A 27,152-nucleotide genomic window follows, 5' to 3' on the forward strand; every position below is an offset into this window, starting at 1 on the left:
AGACTCCAGAGGACCAAGGCCTGGGCTCTGGGATGGGGGAACCCCCGGCTCAGACACAGAGACCGGGGCACGGTGCCAGGCCGTCCACAGCTCAGCTCCACCTCATGGCACCTGGTGGTTCCAGGAACCTGTGCTCAGGAGGAAGCCCCATGAGAACATGCAAAACCAAGCCAGCTAGAACTCCTGCAGTCCCATCACCTGGGGACAGTTGTTTACCAGTCTGCTGCCTTCTATCCATCCCTTCCTTCCATTTAAATAGTATTGGGGGGACTTCCCTGGTGGTCCAGTGGCAAAGACAACATGCTCCCAATGCAGGGGGCCCAGGTGTGATCCCTGGCCAGAGAACTAGATCCCACATGCCACAGCTAAAGATCCCATGTGCTGCAACTAAGGCCTGGCACAGTCAAATAGAAACATATCCATATACACTACAACGAGCTACCACCGCACACCGGTCAGAATGGCCATCATTTAAAAGTCTACAAATAAGTGCTGAAGAGAGTAGAGAAAAGAGAACTCTCCCTCACTGCTGGTGGGAATGCAAGTTGGTGCAGCCACGATGGAAAACAGTACACAGGCTCCTCAGAAAGCTAAACATGGATTCCCATATGATGCAGCAATCCCATTCCTGGGCATATATCCGGACAAAACTATAATTCAGAAAGATACACGCACTCCTATGTTCACAGCAGCACTATTCACAATAGCCAAGACATGGAAAGGACCCACATGTCCACTGACAGAGGAATGGATAAAGAAAATGGGGTATATACACACAACGGAATACTACTCAGCCATGAAAAGAACAAAATAATGCCATTTGAAGCAACACAGAGGCAACTAGAGATTACAGTACTAAAGGAAGGAAGTCAGACAGAGAAAGACAAACAGCATATGATATCACTTATACGTGGATTCTAAAATATGCCACAAACAAACCTATCCTGGAAAATGAAACAGACTCATAAACGGAGGACAGACTTGTGGTTGTCAGATAGGAGGAAGAAAGGGGGAAGGAGGGACTGGTAGATACAAACTATTGCATATAGAGTGGATAAACAGCAAGTCCTGCTATCTAGCACAGGGAACTATATTCAGTCCCTTGGGATAAATCATAATGAGAAAGAATATGACAAGGAATGTATTTGTGTGTATAACTGAGTCACTTTGCTGTGCAGCAGAATTAACAGAACCTTGTAAATCAGCCATGTGCTGTGCTGTGCTTAGTCGCTCAGTCATGTCCAACTCTTTGTGACCCCATGGACTTTAGCTTGAGAGGTTCCTCTGTCCATGGTGATTCTCCAGGCAAAAATACTGGAGTGGGTTGCTATGCCCTCCTCCAGGGGATCTTCCCAACCCAGAGATCAAACCTGGGTCTCCTGCTTTGTAGGTGAATTCTTTACCATCTGAGCCACCAGGGGAGCCCAAGAATACTGGAGTGGGTAACCTATCCCTTCTCCAGAGGATCTTCCCAACCCAGGAATCGAATCAGGGTCTCCTGCATTGCAGGCGGATTCTTTACCAGGTGAGCTATGAGGGAAGCCCCAATTAATTGTGGTATATCCAATTTCTTCCCCTTCTTATTAAAAAAATCCTATCTTTCAAAAGAGATGTGCTTATAAGGAAATGTTTATAAGAATTTAAAAATTTTAATTAAGCTATAATCTGTTTAATTTTGTATATATATACATACTCGTTGCGAGAACAAGGAGCCCATGAAGCACATAGAAATGGTTGCCTTGGGGAGGAGGGGATAAGCTAAGAGGGTAAAGCAGGTGAGGACACCAGCTGGGATGGAAACCTGGGAGGGAAAACTGTGGGTTTCTGTGCCCCAGGCACTGCGTGAAGGGCCAGCCCCTCCCCTGGGTGCCAGCTGGCAGAGGCCCCCACCAGGCATCTGGGGGCCTGTGGGTGGAGGAGACCTCAGAAGGAGCCTCAGCCAGGTGAGGAGGGGGCTACAGCAAAGGCTGGAGAGGGCCAGAAGCCAAGACTGTTACTCCCACCTTGAGACAGCTGGCTTCATTTTTCTCATCAGGTGGAGCCGCAGAAACTTAAAGTAAGAACACAGAGCGCTTCTGGGAGGGATGCCCCCCAGGTCATCCTTCCCTCAGAGGGACAGGCAGGTCAGGGACAATCGTTATGGAGGCTGGGCCCTGGGCTGGGTGGACACACGGACCCTCGGCCAGGCCAGGGCCCCTATCTCCCTGTGACCTGCCCTGGCTGTGGCTCTGCAGGGGCAGCCAAAGTGCCAGCCCCTCAGCCATCAAGCCCACCAGGCCCTGACCACCCGCTGTCACTGGACATGATAAGAAACCCACCCCATTGCCCCCTCCCTTCTCCCAGTGATGACCCTGGCCCCAACCCTGGTTCCACATATATAAGGGCACCTGGGGGCTGAGCATCACCAACACCAGTTTTCAGTAAGTCAAGCTCCCGCTCAGCTGCCACCATGTCTCTGACCAGGACTGAGAGGACCATCATCCTGTCCCTGTGGAGCAAGATCTCCACACAGGCAGACGTCATTGGCACCTAGACCCTGGAGAGGTGAGCACCAGCTGGGCTGGGGTAGAGCCTGGAGGGGACCTTGTGGGTCAGTGAGCTCAGGAGTCAGTGAGAACAGGGGTCAGTGGAAGGGGTGACTGAGGAGAGTGAGTGAGGGGGGAGAGTGAGGAAAGTGAGAGAGGAGGGTGAGTGAGGGGGGACAGTGAGGAGGGGACAGTGAGGAGAGTGAGTGAGGAGGGGAGAGTGAGGAGGGGAGAGTGAGGAAAGTGAGAGAGGAGGGTGAGTGAGGGGGGACAGTGAGGAGGGGACAGTGAGGAGAGTGAGTGAGGAGGGGAGAGTGAGGAGGGGAGAGTGAGGAGGGTGAGTGAGGAGGGGACAGTGAGGAGAGTGAGTGAGGAGGGGAGAGTGAGGAGGGGAGAGTGAGGAGGGTGAGTGAGGAGGGTGAGTGAGGAGGGTGAGTGAGGAGGGGTCAGTGAGAGGGTCAGTGAGGGGGTCAGTGAAGATGGTCAGTGAGGAGGGGTCAGTGAGGGGGTCAGTGAGGGGGTCACTGAAGATGGTCAGTGAGGAGGGGTCAGTGAGGGGGTCAGTGAGGGGGTCACTGAAGATGGTCAGTGAGGAGGGGTGAGTGAGGGGGTCAGTGAGGGGGTCACTGAAGATGGTCAGTGAGGAGGGGTCAGTGAGGGGGTCAGTGAGGGGGTCACTGAAGATGGTCAGGGAGGAGGGGTCAGTGAGGGGGTCAGTGAGGGGGTCACTGAAGATGGTCAGTGAGGAGGGGTGAGTGAGGGGGTCAGTGAGGGGGTCACTGAAGATGGTCAGTGAGGAGGGGTCAGTGAGGGGGTCAGTGAGGGGGTCACTGAAGATGGTCAGTGAGGAGGGGTCAGTGAGGTGATCAGTGAGGGGGTCACTGAAGATGGGCAGGGAGGAGGGTCAGCGAGCATGAGCCGGTGAGGAGTGTCCCGGTGGTCAGAGGCAGGAGGAGGAGGTGATGGGGGCGGTCTGAGGGTCACCTGCGTCTCTCGGGGCCCAGCACCCGGGTCCCCACAATCACGTGGAAGGAGGGAGGCAGGGAGGAAAGGAAGGAATGACCCGGAGACGGGCGGTCAGGGTGAGGGGGCCGGGCGTACTGAGCAGCGGCTACCGCCCGCGTCGCCCGGAGCGGCCGCTAAGGCGCCCGCCGCCCGCAGGCTCTTCTCCTGCTACCCGCAGGCCAAGACCTACTTCCCGCACTTCGACCTGCACTCGGGCTCCGCGCAGCTGCGCGCGCACGGCTCCAAGGTGGTGGCCGCCGTGGGCGACGCGGTCAAGAGCATCGACAACGTGGCGAGCGCGCTGTCCAAGCTGAGCGAGCTGCACGCCTACGTGCTGCGCGTGGACCCGGTCAACTTCAAGGTGCGCGCGGGGCCCCGGGGGCGCGTTTTCGGGGCTGGGGTCCCGGGGTCCCGGGGGCGGGAGGAGGTCTCTGTGGGCGGGTCCCGGGGCGGGGCGATGTCTCCGTGGGCGGGGTTTGGGGCGGGGCGAGGCCTCGGGGCGGGGCTGCTTCTGGGGCCGGGGTCCCGGGGGCGGGACGAGGTCCCCGAGGCGGAGCTTCGTCCGGGCAGACCGCACTGACCGCTCTCCCTCCCTCCCCAGTTCCTGTCCCACTGCCTGCTGGTCACGTTGGCCTCGCACTTCCCCGCCGACTTCACGGCCGACGCGCACGCCGCCTGGGACAAGTTCCTGTCCCTCGTGTCCGGCGTCCTGACGGAGAAGTACCGCTGAGGCCGCCGCAGGACCCCTAGAACAGGCTTCGAGCCCTCCTCTTCCCCTGCACCCTATTAGTGTTTCATAGGGACCCCCAATAAACGGATGAGGATGGAAGGAGCCTGGTCGTGCGTTCTCAGTATTGGGGGAAAGAGGGAAGAGTGACGGGAGAGAATGAGGACTTGGCAGGAACGCAGCCCAACACGGTGTCACTCCCCAGCCTGGAGTGACTCCAAGGGGCGCTTTGGAGCGGTCCTTGGCCTACAGAGCCCAGAGTAGCGACCGGAAGGAGCAGGGCAGCCCAGCACCGTCCACGCCGCGTTCTCTGGCCAGACCTGCACTGGGACCTCTGTGCCACCCCGTGTCACCCAGCCTGTGGCTTCACTCGGCGCGATGGGTACGCGTCGGGACTCAGACTACTTCCCTCAGAGCTTGTCATCCCAGCTCACCGCTGCGAAGACCCCTGAAACCTCCTGGCCCCTCAGATTAAGGGGGCTTCCAGCCCCACGTTCTTTCTCCCTGTCCCTCCATTGGCTCTGTCTGGCGGAGCAGTGACTTTGCCTTCAGAGGAATAATTGCAGACCCCTCTAAAGTCTGCAGCAAAGGCACCCACACACGACGTGATTTAGTTTCTCCGCGGCGAGGAGGACCTGGGTTGGCGACCTGGGTCGCCAGGTTCTCGCCGCGCTCCTGAAGATAAGGGCGGGCGGGGCGCCAGGGGGGGTGCCCGCTATAAGGAGGCCGGGGCAGCGCGAGCGGCCCCTAAAGCACGCCACGCCAGCGCCATGCTCAGCGCCCAGGAGCGCGCCCACATAGCTCAGGTCTGGGACCTGATCGCCGGCCACGAGGCGTCCTTCGGGGCGGAGCTGCTGCTCAGGTGGGTTGGGGCGGGGTCTCCAGAATCGCTGGGAGGAGGAGACCAGGGTGCTGGGCCTGAGTCCCGGGTTGGTGGCGAGTCTGAGCGGGTTTTCCCGGGGTCTGGGCAGCGCAGACGCTGGAGGGACCGTCCTCCCCGCATCCCTGCTCCCGCAGGCTCTTCACTGTGTACCCTAGCACCAAGGTCTACTTCAGACACCTGGGTGACCAGCCAGACGAGGTGCAGCTGCTGAGCCACGGTCAACGCATGCTCCAGGCGGTGGGCGTGGCCGTGCAGTACATGGACAACTTGCACGCAGTCCTGAGCCCGCTTGCGGACTTGCACGCACAAGTGCTGCGCGTGGACCCCACCAACTTCCCAGTGAGCCATCCGGGGCGCAGCAGGGCTCGCGGCGCAGCCGAGGCGGGCGGGGAGGCGTTCGGGGAGGCGCCGGCGAGGACAGGGCCCTTCTCACCGGCCTCTTCTCCGGCAGCTGGTGATCCAGTGTTTCCAGGTGGTGCTGGCCGCCCACCTGCAGGGCGAATACACGGTGGAGATGCAGGCGGCGTGGGATAAGTTCCTGACGGGCGTGGCCGTGGTGCTGACGGAGAAGTACCGCTGAGTTCCGTGCCCCGCGTGTCTAGGTCTGCGAAATTCAATAAACAGGCCTCAATAGGCTGGAACCTGCGCAGTGTGGTCTTTGGGGAGCAGACGGACTGACGTCGAAGTCGCGGGGCGGAGAAGCTCCGGGTCCTGAGGGGAGACTCCTGGAACCGTAGGGCGCAACCCCGAATCTTTGCTGACAGTGGAACCAGGGGCCCAGGAGCGGGGCCTCTGGCACGCAACACAGCCTGAATGAGGACATTTCCAGGGCTGACAGTCCTGGGTCTGGAACCACCTGGCACCCTGAGACAGTTGCCCTCCTGGGGCAGCGGCATGTGGTGGGCCCATCGAGTACCCCCTTTTGGCATCGCGGCTGCCAGACCGTTGGCTAAGCACGTCCTCATTCACTCTCATTCATTTCCATCACTAGCTTCCTCAGGAACTGCAAGTGTCAATCTTCCCCTCCTTAACACACTGTAGCAGCACCAGAGACCCGCAGCCAAGTTTCTGGCCTGAGGTCAATCAGACTTGGTGGCCCAGGGATCCCTGGACCCTCACCTCTGTTCCTCCCCCATTTCCTCCTCCAACTCCAGTGCTCAGTCTGTGGTTGCCTGGCCCTCGGCCGAATTAGTCTCTTCCTCTGAATCTCCTGGGGCAGGGACACATTCCTAGTCCACATACACAGACTGTGTGACACTATGCATGTCCCTAAGCCTGAGCCTTGTGCACCCGACCAAAAAATCCCCAACTGCACTGGGTCTTTGAAGTGATTTTTGAAATAATAATTCTAAGGAAGGCTGGTTGCCTGGCAGGCCCGAGTCTACCCAACCCCCACCCCAGCTCCAGCACTCTGGGTCAGCCTCTGAGGCCCCAGGGGCATAGCGCCCCATCTTACACACAGACAGACAGACACACACACACACAGTCAATCTCTCCTCGGCAGTACTGGAGCAGAGATCTTAGCGATCAGTCCAGAGCCTTTGCAAAGACAAGAGCCCAACCCTCCAAGCTCTCCAGACTCTGAATGAGGATGGTTCCCTGGATGACAGTCTCGGGTATGTGCAGGGCTGGACAGTCAGTGACCAAGTTCGAAGGGGGATGCTGGACACCAACCCCTCACCCAGACTGGGCAGAAGGCCCCTCGGTCCATGCCCTTTAGTGCGAAAGCAGCTTGCTTCACTTCGGAAAAGACTGTGCTCCTCTCCCAGGCTGGCAAACGGAAAACTCGGTTCCAGGGGGTTTGGGTGGCTCAGAAAAGTGTGTGAGCTGTTCGACCCACTGGACCAGGGTAGAAGGTACCATAAACAGCTGGATTGCAGCCAAAGAGGGACAGAAAAGGGGCCACCTTGGGACCCCGACACCCTACACGCTCTCCAGACCCACCTCTCCCGGCCTCCACCTCCTGGCCCCGCGCCAGCCAATGAGCGCAGCGCGGGCGGGCGTGCCCCTGGCGCCGGGCGCATAAAGGCTCGCGCACTCGCAGCCCCGCACGCTTCTGGTCCCGACCCAGACTCAGAGAGAACCCACCATGGTGCTGTCTGCCGCCGACAAGTCCAATGTCAAGGCCGCCTGGGGCAAGGTTGGCGGCAACGCTGGAGCTTATGGCGCAGAGGCTCTGGAGAGGTGAGCACCGCACCCGCCCCGAGGGGACCGGGCCGCTCGCCGGGCGCGTCCTTGTCCCGGGCCGCTCGGCCTGAGCCTGGCTTTCCCGCCTCTTCACCCAGGATGTTCCTGAGCTTCCCCACCACCAAGACCTACTTCCCCCACTTCGACCTGAGCCACGGCTCCGCCCAGGTCAAGGGCCACGGCGAGAAGGTGGCCGCCGCGCTGACCAAAGCGGTGGGCCACCTGGACGACCTGCCCGGTACCCTGTCTGATCTGAGTGACCTGCACGCCCACAAGCTGCGTGTGGACCCGGTCAACTTCAAGGTGAGCTCGCGGGCCGGGCCGGGACAGACCTGGGCTAGCGGGGCGGAGAATGCGGCGGCGCCCCCACCCAGCCCCCGCCCCACTGACGTCCCCTCTCTCGGCAGCTTCTGAGCCACACCCTGCTGGTGACCCTGGCCTGCCACCTCCCCAATGATTTCACCCCCGCGGTCCACGCCTCCCTGGACAAGTTCTTGGCCAACGTGAGCACCGTGCTGACTTCCAAATACCGTTAAGCTGGAGCCTCGGCGACCCCTACCCTGGCCTGGAGCGCCCTTGCGCTCTGCGCACTCTCACCTCCTGATCTTTGAATAAAGTCTGAGTGGGCTGCAGTGTCTGTCTGTAGCCTCCGGTCTCTGCGTCTGCGAACCGGCCGGGGTGGGCGTGGTTCTCAGTCTCTAGGAGTGGGAGGGTGGAGGAGGGCGGGGAGCTAAGGCTGAGGGTTCCAGAATCTGCTGAACCAAGTTCCCCTCCTGGGAAGACTTCCAAGGGTTCTCTCTGAGGTGGGGAGTGCTGAAATAGCCACCCTGTTTTGAAATTTTTCTGATCCCCCTTAAACATAGATGAAAACAAAAAACAAACCACACAAAGAGGCTCTTCCTGGTGCAAAAGTAGGGGCAGGACAACCTCCAGGAGATTCCACTTCCTCCCGATCAGAGACAAGGGGGGTTGGAACAGGGGTCGCGGCCCAGGCACCCAGTGCTGAGTCCCAGGAACTCTCTGGGGCCTTGCGGGGGAGGGGCAGTCAGTGAGAAGAGGGGCCTCGAGCTCGCTTCCGCCTTCAGCAGGCTCCTCCCTCCCTTGTCCCTGGAGTCAGCGAAACTCACCGTGCCCCCAGCCCTGCTCACCGTGCCCCCAGCCCTGCGTTCCCTGGCCTCTAAGCCCCCTCCCCACATCCGGGCTCCTGGTGCTCTTGGCAGTTCTGCCTTGGTCCTGTGAGCAATCTTCAGAAAGGCCCCTGGACTCCACACTGGAACCTCGAACACCCCACCCACCCTGTAGCCCTTAAGGACCCAATCAGCCCCTCCAGCCCAGCCCTGCACCCCCACCCCTCCACCCTCATCTTCAGGGCAACTCCTCGTTGGATAAAAGGTGAGGAGGGTGGCGGGGCCACTGATGATTAGGTTCTTTTGGGGCAAGGACCTCTGAACAGCTGCGGAGTTACTTCCCCTCTAACCTTCAGTTCAGTTCAGTCGCTCAGTAGTGTCTGACTCTTTGCAACCCCATGAATCGCAGCACGCCAGGCCTCCCTGTTCATCACCATCTCCCGGAGTTCACTCAGACTCACGTCCATTGAGTCCGTGATGCCATCCAGCCATCTCATCCTTGGTCGTCCCCTTCTCCTCCTGCCCCCAATCCCTCCCAGCATCAGACTCTTTTCCAGTGAGTCAACTCTTCGCATGAGGTGGCCAAAGTACTGGAGTTTCAGCTTTAGCATCATTCCTTCCAAAGAAATCCCAGGGTTGATCTCCTTCAGAATGGACTGGTTGGATCTCCTTGCAGTCCAAGGAACTCTCAAGAGTCTTCTCCAACACCACAGTTCAAAAGTATCAGTTCTTCAGCGCTCAGCCTTCTTCACAGTCCAACTCTCACATCCATACATGACCACAGGAAAAACCATAGCCTTGACTAGACGGACCTTACTCTTCCACTATCCCGCGGCCCCATTCACTTTTATTTAAATGTAGAAAATAAATGAAAAGTTAAAATCCACCTACGTTTTCACAAGGGACTTCCCCAGCAGCTCAGTGGTTTAAAAAAAAAAAAATCTGCCTGCAAAGCAGGAGATGCAGGTTCCATCCGTGGGTTGAGAAGATCCCCTGGAGGGAAATGGCAACCCACTCCAGTATTCTTGCAGGAAAATCCCATGGACAGAGGGCCCTAGTGGGCTACAGTTCATGGGGTCGCAAAAGAGTCGGACATGACTGAGCGACTAAACAACAATGTTTTCGCAAGTGCACCTTTTTTATGTTATTCAAAAGAGTGAGAGAGTCCCTCCATCCTGTCTCCCCAACCCCCACAGAAACCGCTGAGGTTCAAAGTCTTGGACTGAGCCCACTGGCTCCGATTCTGTGCTGAGGGGATGCAGTTATGTCTATAACTGTACTTTTTTTCCCCAAAAAATAGCCTTCTGCCTTACACATTTTTTCCTTTAACTTGTTCTTCTCCCTGATCTGTTTCTCCTCTACCTATTTTCTGGCCAATTCATTCAGTTCTGTCTCACTTATTTCGATATTCCCGTTAATTTTCCGGTAAAATCCTTTGTCAACTGTTCTCATAAGTCATTTCTCTTTTCCTTATGTCTATGCTGGAGGTCTTCCCATATTATGAATGTAAGACTTCTGCTGAGAAACGTTCAAGTCTTGCCTTGAAACGGCCGGGCTGCAGGAACCAGCACCTGGGAGAAGAGACCTGAACCCGGACTTGAACTCCTTGCAAATTCTGTAACCCGCTCTCAGTATCTGTTCCTTCCAAGACTGCCACTCAGTTGCACCCAAAAACTCTCTGCGGAAAGAAAGGAATCTGGGAGCGCCAAGGCTGAAGAGGAACAGGAGGGTTGGACGGCGGTGGGGAGGAATTCGCTGATCACATGCGAACGGTGAGCCAAGTGTGTTGCGTCCGGCTGCCTCTGGCATGGACTAGGCGCACTCAGTCGCCCGTTCCTTCACTGATACTGCCCAAGTTTAAAATGCCCAGAGTGTGCCAAGCCTAGGTCCGGGGTGGGTAGCACGGGCTGACTTACTCCCTTCCGTTCTCAAGACAGCTGGGGAACTCCTGCAGGATGCAGGAGCGGGCATCTACCCAGCTCCACAATCCCACCCCTGCCACCTGGCGCGAGGCTACCACGTCCGGGGAAGGTGGACGCAGCGGGCGGGAAGCAGACGGTGGAAGCAAGAACCCCCGGTCAGAGTCCAGGTCTGGGTGGGTGAGGGAAGCACCCATCGCCCGGCCGGGCGCAGGTCGGACTCCGCGCGCCCCCTGCGGTCCTGGTCCGGCCGCGCATGCCGCGTGCCAGCCAATGAGCGCAGCGCGGGCGGGCGTGCTCCTGGCGCCGGGCGCATAAAGGCTCGCGCACTCGCAGCCCCGCACGCTTCTGGTCCCGACCCAGACTCAGAGAGAACCCACCATGGTGCTGTCTGCCGCCGACAAGTCCAATGTCAAGGCCGCCTGGGGCAAGGTTGGCGGCAACGCTGGAGCTTATGGCGCAGAGGCTCTGGAGAGGTGAGCACCGCACCCGCCCCGAGGGGACCGGGCCGCTCGCCGGGCGCGTCCTTGTCCCGGGCCGCTCGGCCTGAGCCCGGCTTTCCCGCCTCTTCACCCAGGATGTTCCTGAGCTTCCCCACCACCAAGACCTACTTCCCCCACTTCGACCTGAGCCACGGCTCCGCCCAGGTCAAGGGCCACGGCGAGAAGGTGGCCGCCGCGCTGACCAAAGCGGTGGGCCACCTGGACGACCTGCCCGGTACCCTGTCTGATCTGAGTGACCTGCACGCCCACAAGCTGCGTGTGGACCCGGTCAACTTCAAGGTGAGCTCGCGGGCCGGGCCGGGACAGACCTGGGCTAGCGGGGCGGAGAATGCGGCGGCGCCCCCACCCAGCCCCCGCCCCACTGACGTCCCCTCTCTCGGCAGCTTCTGAGCCACACCCTGCTGGTGACCCTGGCCTGCCACCTCCCCAATGATTTCACCCCCGCGGTCCACGCCTCCCTGGACAAGTTCTTGGCCAACGTGAGCACCGTGCTGACCTCCAAATACCGTTAAGCTGGAGCCTCGGCGACCCCTACCCTGGCCTGGAGCGCCCTTGCGCTCTGCGCACTCTCACCTCCTGATCTTTGAATAAAGTCTGAGTGGGCTGCAGTGTCTGTCTGTAGCCTCGGGTCTCTGTCCGCGAACCGGCCCAGGTTCTCATTGCCTCAGACCAAGGAGCTCTCAGGCAGAGAGAGAGAAGGGGAAAACTGGATGGAGGGGTGGGGGTGCAGCCTGCCCCACTGCCACTACCTGGGATTCTCTGGGCAGCCCTCACCCTCAGCCTGGAGTGATTTCTGAGTATCTTGGCCCTTCCCTGAATTCATCCCAGAGCCTTGCATGTTCATCACGGAGTTTTTTGTGCAAATGATCAATTTGTTGGTGGACCTCAAGCCAGGACTCGGAGCTCTCCCGGGGCTGCTCCCAGAGCTGGGTGGTGCTGAGAACACAGAGGCCCTCTGGGTGCCTCCCTCCCCACCAAGTGCCTAGAGGAAGCTAGGGGTGCATAGTGCCCTTATAGAGCCAGGCTAGGTCCTGGAGGCACCTCTGTCACCTGGTACACACACCCCCTCAGGACACCCACTGGGCCATTGAGGGTCTGAAGGCCTGATTTGGGGGGCCCAGCTCAGGATCCTGAGGCCTGCCCTGCCCTGCACTGCCCTGAGGCCCACTGACTCCCCCTGGCGCTGCTGTGGAGAGGAGAGCCAGGGGCAGGGCGCCTACACTCAGAGGTGCTTTCTTCCTGTGGAGAATGCCCCTAGCGCCTGCGGCTTGAGGTGTCCAGTCCTGGCAGTGGTCCAGCCCCAAGCTTTCAGCTTGGGAAGCAGTGTCCTTTCTTCCCTGGGCCCAAGAGTCTCTGTCAGAAAATGGATGGCAAGTTTCCTGCCTCAATGTGCTCTGCTTTTAGCATATGAGCTCAGTAAGAGGCAGTCTTCCTTATTTTATTATTAGGCAAAATGAGAGCCTGGACTAAAAGTGGAAACAACCCAAATGTCCATCGAGAGATGAGAGGACAAACAAAATGTGGTCTAAACAGACAATGGCATGTTACCCAGCCATAACAAGCAATGAAGTGCAAATACAAAAGACCGTGTGCTGCATGGCTCTATTCACATGAAATGTCCGGAATAGGCAAATGCACAGAGGCCAAGAGCAGACTGGTGATGCCCAGGGGCTGGAGGGCAGGCGTTATGGACTGACTGCTGATGGGGACAGCGTTCCTCTTTGGGATTACGAAAAAGTTCTGGAATTAGATAGTGGTGATGGTCACACAGTGAATATGATTAAATCACTGGATTGTACACTTGAAAATGGCTAAGACAGTAAATTTTATGTTATGCAAATTTCAATGCATTTTTTTAAAGGATGTATAGTGATGCCTGGCACAGAATGAGTGCTACATGGGTATGAGCTATTATGTGGGGGATCTATCCTGTACTGTGCTAGGTCGCTTCAGTTGCGTCCAACTCTTTGCGATCCTATGGACCACAGCCCTCCAGGCTCCTCTGTCCATGGGATTCTCCTGACAAAATACTGGAGTGGGTTGCCGTGCCCGCCTTCAGGGGATCATCCTGACCCAGCGATCGAACCCTTGTGTTCCCAACACTCATGTCTCTTAAGTCTCCTGCGTTGGCAGGTGGATTCTTTACCATTAGCGCCAACTAGATTTCTATTTGGGATAAGAAAGTTCTGGAATTAGTGGTGATGGTAACACATAGTGTGAATGTAGTTAAAGACACTGAATTGTACACCTCAAATGGCTAAGACAGTAAATTTTATGTGAATTTCAATGCATTTTTTAAAAAGGATGTATGGTGATGCCTGGCACAGAATGAGTGCTTTATAGGTATTGGCTATTATTTGTAGGATCTATCCTAGCCACTCTGAATGCTCATTGTCCTGAAAAGGGCATCTGCTATGAACCAGGAACAACCTTGGGAAGAAGAAACTGTTACTTTCCTTATATACCATAAATGAGAAAACAGACTGACGTCCAATGCCAAACTCCATGCTAAAATTCAGGGCCACCTAATATTGACACATACTAAATATTAGTTTCCAAAAATAGGGATTTCAGGGTCCAGGGCGATTGGGAAGGCCCCAGGTCAGAGCTGACGCTCCGTGGAGATTTCCTAGACCCCTCCCGGCCAGATTCTGCGACCAGAGGCCCGGCGCCCCCCGGAGGCCAAGGGGGCAGCAGGCCGAGAGGCGCAGGCGCAGGCGCATCCCGGGCTTCACCGAGAGGCCGAGAGCGCGGCAGGCTGTCTCCACGATGGTGCTGGCGCCGGCGGACCGCGCTGCAGTGCTCGCGTTGTGGCGGAAGCTCGGGACCAACGTCGGCATCTACACGACGGAGGCCCTGGAGAGGTGCGCACGGCCCCGGCGCATCAGGGCTCACCTGTCTTCAGCGGGCTCGGGGGATGCGTCCCCCGCCGTCCGGTTCCAGAGCCCTTCCTCCCGAGGCCCCGCCATCAGGACGCGCCTCACTCGCCGTTCCTCCCGCAGGACCTTCGTGGCCTTCCCTTCCTCCAAGACCTACTTCCTTCACCTAAACTTGAGCCCCGGCTCCGCCCAGGTCAGAGCCCACGGCCAGAAGGTGGCCAACGCGCTGGTCCTGGCCGTGAACCACCTGGACGACCTGCCGCGCACCCTGTCGTACCTTCGCGAGCTGCACACGCACAAGCTGCGCGTGGACCCGGTCTTTTTCAAGGTGAGCTCGCGGGTGGGGCCGACGCCCGTCGCCAGGGGAGGGGGCTCCCCCCAGGTAAGGGGTGGTGCACCGCGTGGGGACCACTCTGTATGTCTGCAGCTGCTGTGCCACTGCCTGCTGGTGACCCTCGCCCGGCACTACCCCGGAGACTTCAGCCCCAACATGCACGCTTCACTGGTCAGGTTTCTGAACCACGTGATCTCGGCGCTGGCCCCCAGCAGTGGCTAAACTGGGAGGGTGGTCGCTGGGGGCTCCAGTGTTTGAGTAAAGTCCGCAGACAGAGTCCCAGCTGTGCCCGTGTTCTTTTCTAGGGGCCTGACGAGGGTGGGGTGGCGGTGTGAGTGGGGGTGGGACGTCCTCCCAAGGGGAGGCGGTAAGTCTGGACAAGGGGTCCCCACTCACACGTGGTAAGCCGCGACTCACCATGCCTTTGAGCGTGGCCACTTGGAGGTGTCGGCTGGGGCTCTGGCCGCTCGGGACCGGGCGTCGCGGGCCCCATGGGCCCCGCCCGGATCGTCTTCCCGGCTGCCGCCTTCAGACACCTCATATGCACCTAGTTAGTACCGCCGGGCACAGCTTGCGAGGAAATTAGGGACGGGCGCCCCTGCCGGGGTGGAGCGGGACTGCGCCTCCTGAACGCCCAGGGCACTTTAAGCAACCGGGAAGCTTGGGGTCAAAGGTGCCTTTGCCAGACTCTGGACCTGGTCGGAGGAGATGGCGCCTGCAGCGCACCCTGCCCCGATTCCACACAGCAGACAGAACTCAGAGCGTCTTCCTTTAAAATTTTTTTCTCATAGAATCAATCACGGTCATCGCAGAAACTTCAGGAAAGGACTCCCAATTGCTGCCCTTCAACTGCCCATGCCTTCCCGTGGGTTCCGGCCATACATTGCTTAACAGCATGAATTTTTCCTTCTTCACAATTTCACATACAGGATTCGTTCTTATGTATATCTCAGCAAACTCAGCACGTTTTTTTTCTTTCCCTATTAACTCTATAATTTACTTTTTCACTTAAAGGAAGCGCTTGAGGTCTTTGGTGCATTAATTCCTCTTGGGCACTGAGGCCACTATTCAAACAAGAGTCACTGTGAACACGAGTGCTGGGGTACTAGGACAGTCCATCGGGTTCCAGAGAGGACCACCAAGTGACCAGGGACAGCGGTCACACCAGAGGGGTGACTCACACCCCAGTGGGGAGGGGCGTTGGCACATTTGGAGAGATTTCTCATAAGAATATATTCAGTTTCACATTGACATGATCAGAGGAAATTTAAAACACAGAGATGGCAGCAGCTCCCCCTAGGCAGGGCCAGAGAGGCAGAGAAGACAGGTACTTGATCTAATCCCAGGAAAGGTATGATTTTTCACTTATGTTTTCTACTTTCACAACTAATTTGCAAAAAACCTTGCCCTCAGTATTTGTAGCTAAAAATCTATGCACTAACATTGTCATGCCCTTGGGGGATTTGTTCAGAAGTGTAATTTCTGGCTTTTTGAGAATATTGCCACAACTGCTTTTCTGAGTTTCGCCAGATGAGAGCCTGCACCGTCGGCAGCCTCACTTGCTCGCAGCTAGAGGAGTGCCACCCACTTTCCAGGGTAGCGTTCTTCCTCAGGTTGACCCAGATTTGGCCTATTTCCCTTCTGGTATTTCCTGGGGGGACTCTTTCCTCCAAATAATCCCAGCCCCTCTTCAGGTCTGGGCCCAACCATGCTCCATGGCTCTGCCTGTTCTGAGCTGCCGTTTCTGATCTACACCCTCATTTATGACAATTAGGAATGCTGAATAAGACCCTTTTCACCCTCTAACAGCAAGTGGATTCGGAATCTTCAGACCAGATAACCAAGTGAAGGTGAGAACTCAGATGTCACAGCACCTAAACCACCTGGGTTCTGAGCTATTTGCCACAATGAGCAATCGAACTGAAATTCTTTTTCCTTATGGGCTCACAGTTTAAAGGGCCAGTAAAAGGTGATATACCCAAAAGGTGACTTTCCCATAAACCTGGGGCCCTAAAGATATCCCACTGGGTTATCCTTTCTCCAAATACAGGGACTGGCAAAAAGAAAGAAAAAACAGAAACCAAAAAAAAAAAAAAACCTTTTCAGCAGAAAAGAAAAAAATGCTTCCCTAATAAATTGAAATCACATGCTGATACACAAACAAATCCCCCCTGCCCACCCCCCACCCGCTGAGAAAAAAGTACTTCACAGGCCACAAGGTGCCAGGGCTGACACACTCACCAGGCACACAGGTCAAGGCGCCTGCATGAAAGCCAGCAGGCACTGCAGATGCCACATTCAGTGCAACTGGGTTTGAAAGATCTGCAGGGAACCACAGAATATAAAGGCACAGAGGAGGACTTACCTGGTGGGCCAGTGGTTAGTCTGCCTGCAACTAAACTTGAGTGCCCTAACTGAGCCCATGTGCAGCGAAGAGACTTTAGAAAGGTAGAAATAGGCCTTCTCAGAGTGTGGAGCAGTGTGGTGCTCGTGAGCTTCCAGCATGGCGCTCGGGGCCAGCGCCAGAGGGTGCAGAAGGTGCTGGTGCAGCGCATCGATCTCATCTTCAGACGCTTGCAGAACAGATCGCAGACTCAGGCGTGCGGCTTCACGAACAAGTGAGTATGCAGAGACAGGGCTGCACCGTTGGTTTTGATGAGTACATGAACCTCGTATTAGATGATGCAGAAGAGATTCATTCTAAAACAAAGTCAAGAAAACAACTGGGCCGGATCATGCTAAAAGGAGAAAATATTACTCTGCTCCAAAGGGTCTCCAACTAGAAGTGACAGATGAAGTGAGAAATTGTTTGACATTCTAAAACAGTGTCAAGAAAACAACTGGGTCAGATCATGCTAAAAGGAGATAATACTACTCTGCTCCAAAGTGTCTCCAACTAGAAGTGACGAAGTGAGAAACTGTTTGGCGATACCGTTGGTTTTTAGGTGTCCTTTGTTAGAGATGTAGTTCTAAAACATGTATTCACATTGTTCTGCTCACCCTTATGTTATTACCAGATGACAATAAACGCCATGGGACTCTTAAACAATGGAGGAATTCCCTGGTGGCCCAGTGGCTCGGACTCCACACTTCCGCGGCCCAGGGCACAGGCTCAGCTCCTGGTCAGGGAGCTAGCTTCACTTGCTCTGTGGTGCATGGGTTGGTCAGTCAAGTTCATTCTGGTTTAACTTTCTGGCCAACCCAATATTGACTATGTGACTTAAATGACTCAAAGGATAAAGATCAAACGAGGCTTAAAGATGAAGCGTGCAAATACAGTAATAAGAATTATCAATGGATCTAGAGACTAAAGTGGACCCTGCAACGCTCCCTGCTGGTGTTCTCATGTGGTCACCTCCCCTTGTGTGGCTGTTTTGTTGCTGTTTTTAAATTTTATTGGCATATAGTCAATTTACAATGTTGCATTAGTTTCTGCTATATAACAAAGTGAGTCAGTTATACAGACATGTAATAGTTTGCATTTGTTAACCCCAAATTCCCCATCCATCCCTCACCGAAGCTTTTTTTGAAATGGTAAAATACAGGGCTTCCCTGTTGTTCACTGGTAATCTGCCTGCAATGTAGCCAACCCAGGTCGATCTCTGGGTTGGGAAGATCCCCTGGAGAAGGGCATGGCAAACCATTCCAGTATTCTTTCAGAGAACTCCATGGACAGATGCCTGATGGGTTACAGCCCATGGGGTCACAAAGCTGGTCAGACATGACTGAGTGATTAACACTAACTCATGCAAAATATAGGTAACAAACACCAGTTCAACCCCTGTGAAGAGTATGACTCAGTGGCATTCACTTCCTTCACAAGTGTGCCATTCACCACCTCTACGCAGCTCCAGAACTTCCTCACAGCCCCAAAGGAAGCCCCGTGTCCATTACCAGGCATCCCCCTCCACACCTCTCCCCGCCCAGCCCCATGGCTTTACTGATCTTGGCCTTTCCATGTAAATGTACACAGCTTGTGGTCTCTCGTGTCCAGCATGTTGCTCAGCACAACATTCTCAAGGCTTATTGGTGCTGGACCTGCGTCTCATTCTGATGCCCTGATGCTCAGGAGCTGTGGGACAATTAACGCGTGCTGTCTGTGGGGATTTTCAAGGAGAGCAGAGCTCTCTGGAAGGACTGTAGGGCAGATGAGGGCTCCGAGGAGCTGGCGATGTACCTCCGGGCCTGGGTCTGCAGTGTTTTGTGCTCTCTTCTGCTCAGAGGTGGGCCCTGGCCTGGGGCTGAAAGGCCTGGATTCCAAGGTGGCTGGACTTGGGCAGGTGTTCCAAAGGGGACAGGAGCAGCCCCAGAAGGCCCAGGACAACGTAATACTGCCCTGTAACATATCATGCTATTGTTGTTCAGTTGCCCAGTCGCTTCCAACTCTTTGTGACCCCATGGACTGCAGCACGCCAGGCCTTCTTGTCCCTAACCATTTCCGAAAATTTGCCCAAGTTCATGACCATTCTATCAGTGATACCATCCATTCATCCCATCCTCTGATGTATCACACTAAACACCATTCTGTACTGCATACTTGAAGTTGCTGAGTAGTGCTTAAAACTTATCATAGGAAAAACTTCATTTTGCAAAATATATATATATCAAGTCATTAGCATGTACACGTAAAACTAAAATAACATTTGTCAATTTAATCTCAATAAAAATTTAAAAGAGAAGGTGGCCAGGATCCAGGTGGGGGAAGTCCCCTTGGCCAGCAGTTGGTAGCTTCTCTCTTGAACCATGAGGACAGTACCACCTCCTCGGGAGGGCAGCCCTGAGCCCATAGCCACCAGCAATGAAGTCAGGCAGGCAGGCTGGGGGTGGCACAGGGGAGGGCAGGGAAGGGGGAGAGCAGATGCAAGAGGGTGGCACTCCCCAGCACTGTGGGGGCTCAGGACATGCAGGGACTCCCAGGCTTCCCTCACGGACTCCCAGGTGCCCCCGGGTGGGAGCGGAGGGCCGCCTCAGGCCAGGGTTCACTGGCACCTGGGGGCAGACCTCATGTTGACCCCTATCACATGCGACCCTGTGCTGGGGATGTGGGTGAAGGTCACCTGAGGGCCTGGCTTAGGGCTCGTGCAGTGGACAGAGAGCAAGCAGCTCACCGCGCCGCGATCGGGCCCAGGATGGCTTGGCCCTCTTCCCCTCGGTCCAAACAAGTGTCACCATCGCATGTGCCAATGACGAGAGCTGGGAGACCTACTCTAAGCTGTCCCAAAGATGCCACTGAGGGCTTGCGGTCCAGCTCTCAGGGTGCTTCGGACCACCAGCGGCAGCAGCCTGGGTAAACAGCTACATTTTCAGTACCGGTACAGGCTAGAGTCAGGGGGGTGGATGAACCCTGTCGAACCACACTCAGAAGTAACTGACGTTGATCACAAGTCGCGTTCTGCGATTCCAGAGACAGACGGCAGACCAGTGGCTGTCGAAGGCTGGGGCCGAGGGGCATGCCTGCTGGTGGGTGCGGGGCTGGGGGTGACGAGAGTGCCCCGATGCCACAGTGATAAACAAGACACCGCGAGCACACTGAAAACCACTAAACCGCACACTCTGAAGCGGCTGAAATGTTGAATTTTATGAGATAAGTTTATCTCCATCAAAATGCAAACCTGCGGAAAAAGAAGTCTACATTCTTGGGTCCCCACCCCAGATCCACAGGAAGCCGAGAGGCGCTCACACCGCCTGCTACGACAAGGCCTCCAGGTGACAAGGGTGAAGTCCCAGCACCGCTCAGCTCGGCCCCCAGAGCAGGACCACCCTGTTCAAGGCAGGGGACCCTTCCGAGGCACAGCCTCTTCCCCACACGAACAAACCACGGCTGGACACCGGCCCCAGCCCTAGAATCAATCCCTCCTGGCTCCCAGGCCAGCCGAGCGCACACACCTACTGCACAGCCATCACCCTGGGAAGACGGCCCTGTGTCCGCGGGCCGCAGCGAGGGTCTGAACCCCCGTGAAGGCCATGGAGTTCCACAGAGCAGGGCCAACACCACCCCTCCAGCCCTCAGGTCCCCAGACTGCAGACCTGGGCCTTGCTAGAGAGCCGCCAAGAGAGGGGCAGAAACCAAAGCATCCCTGGACAGACTGGGGCCTCTCTGCCACAACCCCCACCCCCACTCCGCAGCGGAAGAGTGCGGCTGGGGGAATCCCCGAGAACTCGAGGACTAGAGGGGCCAAGGGGAGCACACAGCCCTGCGACTGACCGCAGGCCCCTGGAGATCTGCACCTATGGGCTCGGCCAACCCAACTCTCACCCAGGACTGCCATCACGGCCCGCTCCCGGCATCCCCACCCATTCCTGCTAAGCCGGCGCTTCCCCACAGCAGCGCTCCAACGAGGAGGCGAGGGCGCAGGTGAGTGGTGCCACCCCTGGAGCCGCGCTCACCCAGGCTGGGCTGTGGCCTCCAGAGCAGCCCGCTGCACGCCTGCCCAGTGGAGTGGAGCCAGCTGAGGAGCCGAGGCCCAGGGGGTGCAGGGAACCAGGCAGCCCCTGCAGTCAGGCAAGGGCACACCAGGGGCAGGCAGGTGCCTCTGGACTGACGAGCAAGCACCCAGCTGCGGGGGAGCAGAAGCTGCCCCCCAGGTATCCTGTCCCCAGCCCGCCTGCTTCCTCGCTGGGACCTCCAGGCCCCTCTAAGGTCAGGGACGCCATCTGCCCTCTGCCTCTTCAAAACCAGCCTCCAGGGATGGTAGCAGATAGACTGCCGCGCAACCGCGCGGCAGAAATGAAAGAAAGTGTGCCGTCCCCACGCAAATAGAGCAGACCCCCAAACACCCCCTCAGGAGGTTAAGAAGGGAGACGTGAGGAGCTGGGCAGCCTTGGCCCTGGCTGCCCACTCAGTCCAGACCCCGCTGTAACGAGCCGGGTCTCAGGGTGGAGTCAGGAAGCACAGCCTGCTTCTCTGCCTGCCCCGCCACAACCACCTCTGCCCTCCCACGGCTTTCCGCCAACTCCTATCTACTTCCCACAAAGACAGCATGTCCCCTGCTCCCCAGCAGGTACCCACCTGGGCTCTCAGTGGTTACTCTGGCCCAGCCTGGCTGCAGGCCAGGGCAATACCCCTGGGCGGAGGGACATGCTGATGCCGCACCTCTTTTCCATGGACACAGCTGGCTGGGGAAGACCCTGCCATAGGGCAGCAGAGCAGCCCACTACCCACATCCCTCCAGAGAGAAACAAACCACAGTGAGGAGCCTGGAAGAGGACCACCGACCACGCCCTGAGGCTGGCAGCCACACGACCCAGACCCAGTGTCCATGTGCTCGGCACAGGGTGTGGGTGTGTTTCACAACATGGCCATCAGAAGCTGCCTCCAAAAATGAAACCACACATTCCCCTGATGAACTTTCCTGATGGCTCAGACGGTAAAGAATCTGCCTGCCAATGCATGAGACCTAAGAGACACAGGTTCGATCCCTGGGTCGGGAAGATCCCCTGGAGAAGGGAATGGCAATCCATTCCAGTAGGTTGCCTGGAGAATCCCAAGGACAGAGGAGCCTGGCCACTACAGTCCATAGGGTTACAAAGAATCAGACATGACTGAGCACGGACAGTCATCCTCCCTCTGAAAAGTGAAAAAATGAAAGAGCTCCCAGTTGTATTGTCAGAATAGCTCACTTTAGTCTCAAGATACAAGCAGAAGGGCTGAGGGAGACTGGATAATACCACCAGCCCTGCCAAGGGTGAGCAGAGCCACGACTGACCCCAAAGGTAACGTGCCCTCCTCTGAGGACCTCGTGGCCGTCATGTCGACCTTTCTGTGGGTCTTTGCTCGGAGTAACTCCGAGACAGGGAACTGCAGCTTATCTGAGCTCCAGCACTGGGCGGAGGCTGCCGACCACAAACCAGACAGGCAGTCCTCCAAAGAAATGGGGGAAGAGAACAGCTTGGACCTCAGAAGGACACACGGGGCAGGGAGAGCATAATGCAGAGGGGAGCCCGAGGATGAGTCACATTTCTGGGCTGCGTGCAGGTGACCCGGGCGTGCCCCCCGCCCTGTGGAAGGCATGGCAAGCCCAGCGCAGCCAGGACAGCAGAGAACGCACGGCGGCCGCCGGGAGGCAGTCTGTCAGGTTGTTTATTCCCACTCGACATAACCCAGAGCACAGGAGCAACTCTGTACACCTCTAGAAACTTACAGCTAGCTCCAAAACAATAGAAATGTTAAACTACAAAAGATGAGCTGTATTCCGCAAATAGAAAGGGTGACGTGAGGCCGTGTCAAACGCGGATCGGACTATTTACAGCGCCTGGGCGTGGGCTCAGATCTCGCCGGCCTCCTTCTCCTCTGACCTCCGCGATGCAGCCTTCCCGTTGGCGCTCTCAAGCCTCCAGTCGGTGGCCCCCCGCTCACTCCGCCCGCGCTCCCAGGACTCCTCCCTGGAAGTCCGCTCTCGGGAGAACCTGGGGAAAGGGAACCAGAGGCTCATCGAGGGCTGGCCCTCCCTCCTGGGTGCTCCCCAGGCGCGGACACCGAGGACCCTCCATGCGAGGGAAGGGAAGACCCGCACAGCGGGGAGGGCCAAGCAGGAGCCGCACAGGGAGGGCCGGGCAGCTAACACAGAGTGGCGTTTTCAGAGGGCTCTAGTAACAGGGACAGCTTTCCCTAAAATGCAAACAGTGCAAAGGAAGATGCAGCACGAGCTGATCCATCATGTAAAAGCACAATGGAGGAAAAGCATTACCAAAGCGAGAGGTGGTCATCTCAGAACATGGCCATCAGTAGTGTCTTTTTTTAAATCACAACCTGGGTGAGCAGCCTATCAGGGCTGTGTGCACCACAGTGGCAGTGCGTGTGTAGCCCAAGCACAGCCTCGCCTACACGGGACACCTCTGCAGCTCTCAACTGTCCAGCCCTGAAGCCCCCTGCTGCCCCCAGCAGGTGGACTCCCAGAGCCCTGGGCCCCGTCAGGACCCTCAAGGCCTCAACGCTCAGTCCCTGGGTGACAGCCCCCAGGGCTTGGCGCACAGAGCAGGGCTCCACTCCTGCTGCAAATACTGAAGGAGCAGAGTAGTTACTTGTATTTCGAGCTCCGGTCCCTGGATGCCCGGCGATGGCCACGGCTGTGGCTCCGGGAGCGACTTCGGTGGCGCCGGTGTCTGTCCCGGGACCGGGAGCGGGACGACTTCCGCCGCTCTCTAGAAGTAGACCTCGACCGCCTGCGACGTCGGTCCCGGGAGCGCGACCTGCAACAGAGGCTGTGCTGACACCTTACTGCTGTATCTGCTCTCTCCTCCCAGACTTGTAACCCGGTTCACAATCGTCCCCTCAACGCCACCCTGGTCACAAATAACTGGCCAGACTCGCCCCACCAATGCTTCCGGAAACACGCCAGGAACTTTCTGATCATCCTTCTCACTGACAGTGAACGCCCACCCCACACTGCACTGCGCCCCAACCAGGGCTCTCTTTCTAACCCATGCCCTGTGCCCTTTGTGACCAGCCCTGACCCCAGACAACAAATGCCAAGTTATAAAGGCTAAGTATCAAGAAAAAAGCACATGGAAAAGGACATCTTACTGAGAATATATCAATGGAAAACCTACCTCCTGCGATCTCTTGTTCTTGATCCAGACCTAAAATGGAAAAAAAGATGAGCAATTTCCCAAAAACAGCCCAATTCCTTATAGCTGAGGGGAGGTGCCCCATGTCCACATGGTGACGAGGGTCAACTTCCCACAGGACCTGCTTTGAGGCCCGCCCAGGGGCCACCACCTGTTGGAGGGACAAGGAAGAGACCAGCACCCAGGGGTCCATGCTGCACTGAGCTGAACCAGTGGTTCTGCAAACTTCACAGCGGACACCAACCCAGCTACACAGACAGTCACAGTGCAGGGCTGGGCAGGACACCCAAGCTCCAAACACAGGCTCACTTTCCTGGGAGTGCTGCAGGAGCTCCCGGAAAACAGTACACAACCAGCAATGGAAGAAATGCACTTGAGGGACCTTCCCTGGTGGTCCAGTGGTTGAGAATCCACCCTGCAATGCAGGGGACATGAGTTCAATCCCTGGTCAGGGAACTAAGATCTCACATGCCATGGGGAAACTAAGACTGCATGCCACAACTACTGAGTCTACGTGCTCTGGAGCCCATGTGCCTGATACAAAGATTCCACATAAGAGGAAGACCCTCAGTTCAGTTCAGTCGCTCTGTCATGTCCAACTCCTTGCGACCCCATGAACTGCAGCACGCCAGGTCTCCCTGTCCATCACCGACTCCCGGAGTCCACCCAAACCCATGTCCATCGAGTGGGCGATGCCATCCAACCATCTCATCCTCTGTCATCCCCTTCTCCTGCCCCCAATCTCTCCCAGCATCAGAGTCTTTTCCAGTGAGCAACTCTTCGCATCAGGTGGCCAAAGTATTCGAGTTTCAGCTTCAACATCAGTCCTTCCAATGAACACCCAGGACTGATTTCCTTTAGGATAGACTGGTTGGATCTCCTTGCAGTCCAAGGGACTCTCAAGAGTCTTCTCCAACACCACAGTACAAAGGCATCAATTCTTCGGCGCTCAGCTTTCTTTATAGTCCAACTTTCACATCCATACATGACCACTGGAAAAACCACAGCCTTGACTAGACGGACCTTTGTTAGCAAATTAATTAATGTCTCTGCTTTTTAATATGCTGTCTAGGTTGGTCATAACTTTCCTTCCAAGGAGTAAGCGTCTTTTAATTTCACAGCTGCAATCACCATCTGCAGTGATTTTGGAGCCCAGAAAAATAAAGTCAGCCATTGTTTCCCCATCTATTTGCCATGAAGTGATGGGACTGGATGCCATGATCTTCGTTTTCTGAATGTTGAGCTTTAAGCCAACTTTTTCACTCTCCTCTTTCACTTTCATCAAGAGGCTCTTTAGTTCTTCACTTTCTGCCATAAGGATGGTGTCATCTGCATATCTGAGGTTATTGATAATTCTCCCGGCAATCTTGATTCCAGCTTGTGCTTCCTCCAGCCCAGCATTTCTCACGATGTACTCTGCATCTAAGTTAAATAAGCAGGGTGACAATATACAGCCATGACGTATTCTTTTCCCTATTTGGAACCAGTCTGTTGTTCGCTACGTGCCTCAATTAAGATCCGATGCAGCCAAATAAATATTAAAAAAAAACCAAAACACTTGACAACAAGATGCACTTTTTATATCCTGTTCTAAGCAGCAATTTTCAACCTGTGAAGAAGGAAGTGACAAAAGATGCTGCTCACACACCATGTGGCCAGAGGGCGATTTGATAAAAACTCCAGGAAAATAATTTCCTTAACACCTACCAGTATTTATATATTAAATTCCTCTCTCCCAGGAATTCTAAGGAACTTTATATATACTCATATACATACAAAGATGATCGCGCTAGCACTCATTCAAAAACAGTTTTATAATAAATCACCAAAAATTAAAATTAAAAAGCAAAGTTAACAAAAGCAAAAGCCAACATTCCAAAAGTCCAAAAGTCCAACAAAAGTCCAAAAGTCCCATTTGGACTACATCAGACTAAAAGCTTCTGCACAATGAAGGCAACCATCAGCGAAATGAAACAGCAACTGAATGGGAGAAAATGTCTACAGATCAAGTAACTGATAAGAGGCATTTACCCAAAATATGGAAAGAACTCACAACTCTAAATGGAAGGAAAAAAAAAGAAGATTAAAAAAATGGGCAGAGGACCTGAACAAATATTTTGCTAAAGAAGACATACAAAGACCAATAGGGACATGAAAAATTGCTCCACAACTTTATCCATCAGGGAAATACAAATCAAACCACAATGGGCTGTCACCTCACATCTGGCGGAGTGCTATCACCAAATGACAAGAAACACAGGTGCTGGTGAGGATGTGGAGAAAAGAAAGCCTTGCTGCTGGGAATGTAAACTGGTGCAGCCATTATGAAAAACAGGATAGAGGGGTCTCAAAAATTAATGGAACTGTAATATGATCCAGCAATTCCAATTCTGGATATTCACTTGATGGAAGTTAAATCACTATTTTGAAGATACTTACAACTCCGTGGTCCCTGCAACGTTATTTACAATAGTTCAGACACAGGAAAATCTCAGTGTCCACTGACAGATGGACTGATACAGACGGTGTAGCTGTATATATACCATGGGATGCTATTCATTCTCCCATTGGCAGCAGCACAGATGGACCCTGACAGCACTACGCCAAGTAAAATAAGCCAGACGGGGAAAGATAAATGCTGCATGAGTCCAGTTACATGCGGAATAGAAAAGAACCAAACTCACAGAGACAACAGACTGGTGGTTGTTAGAGGTAGGAAAACGAGGGTGGGCAAAGGCGGGACGACAGGTGATGCCAACGACACAGATGGCGCTGCGCAGCCAAGAGCACGCCAGCTGCAGGGACCAAGCACCCGCGCACGCCACCCGCGCAGGCGGCCACCCATGTGAAAAGACCCTCATGTCTGCGCTTGATATTTTTATACTGTTCCAGTCTCTTTATAATCAACATGCGACATAATTAAAATAATGAAAAACAAAAGAGTTAGCAAGTCATTCACACAGGAATCCCTCCAGGCGTCTGTGTGCCCAATACAGAGCCTGGCTACTCTGGGCTCCAGACACTGCCCCGAACTCTGACCAGACCCACCACCACTACCTGGCTGCTCTCAGGCATCCCAGCCCTAACACGGCCAGAACCACCTCCTCTCCCAAAATTCCACTCCCAGGCTCCCCTCCTCTGTCACCATCAGCGGCCACTCCAGGCCACCTCCACTCCTGCTCTGCACAGCTCACATCATCTGCTAGCAGATGCCATCAGCTCTGCCCCCAGAGCACACAGCTCGCCCCTGCCCCCTCTTGGGCCTGGACCCTCCTAGCCACTCATGTTCTCCTCGCTCCCACCCGACCACCCTCAGCCCTTGGCCCACGTGAGCCCGTCCCTGGTGGATCCCACCGTAGGGCCTGCTCCGGGCAGGAATCTTTTTACTTCTTTTCATGGCCACCAGGTACCTGGCAGACCTCAAGTGTCACAGGCAACAGCAAGGCTGCCAAGTACATGGGGTGTCCTCAGGATAGGGGGTGTCGTCGGGATAGGT

General features: G+C 55.7%; 6 protein-coding genes and 1 pseudogene across 9 annotated transcripts in view; 6 read left to right on the forward strand and 1 right to left on the reverse strand.

Annotated features, from left to right (window-relative positions):
- The first annotated feature begins 2,449 nt into the window (after positions 1-2,449).
- On the forward strand, positions 2,450-4,359 carry LOC114110674 (hemoglobin subunit zeta-like). The gene is made up of 3 exons (XM_042240640.1): positions 2,450-2,525; positions 3,470-3,891; positions 4,132-4,359. The coding sequence occupies exons 1-3, from the start codon at positions 2,450-2,452 to the stop codon at positions 4,258-4,260; spliced, it is 627 nt and encodes a 208-aa protein (XP_042096574.1). The 3' UTR covers positions 4,261-4,359.
- Positions 4,360-5,006: 647 nt separating this feature from the next.
- HBM (hemoglobin subunit mu) lies at positions 5,007-5,781 on the forward strand. The gene is made up of 3 exons (XM_004020693.6): positions 5,007-5,119; positions 5,275-5,479; positions 5,592-5,781. Exons 1-3 carry the CDS (start codon positions 5,028-5,030, stop codon positions 5,718-5,720), a joined length of 426 nt encoding a protein of 141 aa, XP_004020742.2. The 5' UTR covers positions 5,007-5,027; the 3' UTR covers positions 5,721-5,781.
- Positions 5,782-7,190: 1,409 nt separating this feature from the next.
- On the forward strand, positions 7,191-7,959 carry LOC114110673 (hemoglobin subunit alpha-1). The gene is made up of 3 exons (XM_027962020.2): positions 7,191-7,324; positions 7,426-7,630; positions 7,735-7,959. Exons 1-3 carry the CDS (start codon positions 7,230-7,232, stop codon positions 7,861-7,863), a joined length of 429 nt encoding a protein of 142 aa, XP_027817821.1. The 5' UTR covers positions 7,191-7,229; the 3' UTR covers positions 7,864-7,959.
- A 2,756-nt stretch (positions 7,960-10,715) lies between these two features.
- On the forward strand, positions 10,716-11,484 carry LOC101108797 (hemoglobin subunit alpha-1). Its single transcript, XM_015103978.3, has 3 exons — positions 10,716-10,849; positions 10,951-11,155; positions 11,260-11,484. Exons 1-3 carry the CDS (start codon positions 10,755-10,757, stop codon positions 11,386-11,388), a joined length of 429 nt encoding a protein of 142 aa, XP_014959464.2. The 5' UTR covers positions 10,716-10,754; the 3' UTR covers positions 11,389-11,484.
- HBQ1 (hemoglobin subunit theta 1) lies at positions 11,292-18,768 on the forward strand. 2 transcript variants are annotated; one of them, XM_042240526.2, is made up of 3 exons: positions 11,292-13,740; positions 13,879-14,083; positions 14,881-18,768. In XM_042240526.2, the coding sequence occupies exons 1-3, from the start codon at positions 13,646-13,648 to the stop codon at positions 14,986-14,988; spliced, it is 408 nt and encodes a 135-aa protein (XP_042096460.1). In that variant the 5' UTR covers positions 11,292-13,645; the 3' UTR covers positions 14,989-18,768. The 2 variants fall into 2 exon arrangements, with proteins under 2 accessions (XP_042096460.1, XP_014959463.1); XM_015103977.4 differs by lacking the exon at positions 14,881-18,768 and adding an exon at positions 14,183-14,368.
- LOC106991903 (small nuclear ribonucleoprotein E-like) lies at positions 15,997-18,768 on the forward strand (annotated as a pseudogene).
- A 3,383-nt stretch (positions 18,769-22,151) lies between these two features.
- Positions 22,152-27,152, reverse strand: part of LUC7L (LUC7 like) — a 28,864-nt gene continuing 23,863 nt past the window's right edge. For all 3 annotated transcript variants that reach the window (XM_027962022.3, XM_027962024.3, XM_060406188.1), the window contains 3 exons: positions 23,639-23,668; positions 23,111-23,278; positions 22,152-22,495 (listed from right to left, as the gene is read on the reverse strand). In XM_027962022.3, coding sequence (XP_027817823.1) covers positions 22,354-22,495; positions 23,111-23,278; positions 23,639-23,668 — 340 coding nt within the window. In that variant the 3' untranslated portion in view covers positions 22,152-22,353. The remainder of the gene's footprint in view (positions 22,496-23,110; positions 23,279-23,638; positions 23,669-27,152) is intronic.

Source organism: Ovis aries, chromosome 24 (assembly GCF_016772045.2).
Source record: "Ovis aries strain OAR_USU_Benz2616 breed Rambouillet chromosome 24, ARS-UI_Ramb_v3.0, whole genome shotgun sequence".
In the NCBI taxonomy this organism is placed as follows: domain Eukaryota; kingdom Metazoa; phylum Chordata; class Mammalia; order Artiodactyla; family Bovidae; genus Ovis; species Ovis aries.

Coding starts and splice junctions, on each gene's coding strand:
- HBQ1 (XM_015103977.4), top strand. CDS start 13,646: ATGGTGCTGGCGCCGGCGGACCGCGCTGCAGTGCTCGCGTTGTGGCGG. Junction 13,741..13,878: donor ACGACGGAGGCCCTGGAGAG/GTGCGCACGGCC, acceptor TTCCTCCCGCAG/GACCTTCGTGGCCTTCCCTT. Junction 14,084..14,182: donor TGGACCCGGTCTTTTTCAAG/GTGAGCTCGCGG, acceptor GTATGTCTGCAG/CTGCTGTGCCACTGCCTGCT.
- LOC114110674 (XM_042240640.1), top strand. CDS start 2,450: ATGTCTCTGACCAGGACTGAGAGGACCATCATCCTGTCCCTGTGGAGC. Junction 2,526..3,469: donor CACACAGGCAGACGTCATTG/GCACCTAGACCC, acceptor CCCGGTGGTCAG/AGGCAGGAGGAGGAGGTGAT. Junction 3,892..4,131: donor TGGACCCGGTCAACTTCAAG/GTGCGCGCGGGG, acceptor CTCCCTCCCCAG/TTCCTGTCCCACTGCCTGCT.
- HBM (XM_004020693.6), top strand. CDS start 5,028: ATGCTCAGCGCCCAGGAGCGCGCCCACATAGCTCAGGTCTGGGACCTG. Junction 5,120..5,274: donor GGGGCGGAGCTGCTGCTCAG/GTGGGTTGGGGC, acceptor CTGCTCCCGCAG/GCTCTTCACTGTGTACCCTA. Junction 5,480..5,591: donor TGGACCCCACCAACTTCCCA/GTGAGCCATCCG, acceptor CTTCTCCGGCAG/CTGGTGATCCAGTGTTTCCA.
- LOC101108797 (XM_015103978.3), top strand. CDS start 10,755: ATGGTGCTGTCTGCCGCCGACAAGTCCAATGTCAAGGCCGCCTGGGGC. Junction 10,850..10,950: donor GGCGCAGAGGCTCTGGAGAG/GTGAGCACCGCA, acceptor CTCTTCACCCAG/GATGTTCCTGAGCTTCCCCA. Junction 11,156..11,259: donor TGGACCCGGTCAACTTCAAG/GTGAGCTCGCGG, acceptor CTCTCTCGGCAG/CTTCTGAGCCACACCCTGCT.
- LOC114110673 (XM_027962020.2), top strand. CDS start 7,230: ATGGTGCTGTCTGCCGCCGACAAGTCCAATGTCAAGGCCGCCTGGGGC. Junction 7,325..7,425: donor GGCGCAGAGGCTCTGGAGAG/GTGAGCACCGCA, acceptor CTCTTCACCCAG/GATGTTCCTGAGCTTCCCCA. Junction 7,631..7,734: donor TGGACCCGGTCAACTTCAAG/GTGAGCTCGCGG, acceptor CTCTCTCGGCAG/CTTCTGAGCCACACCCTGCT.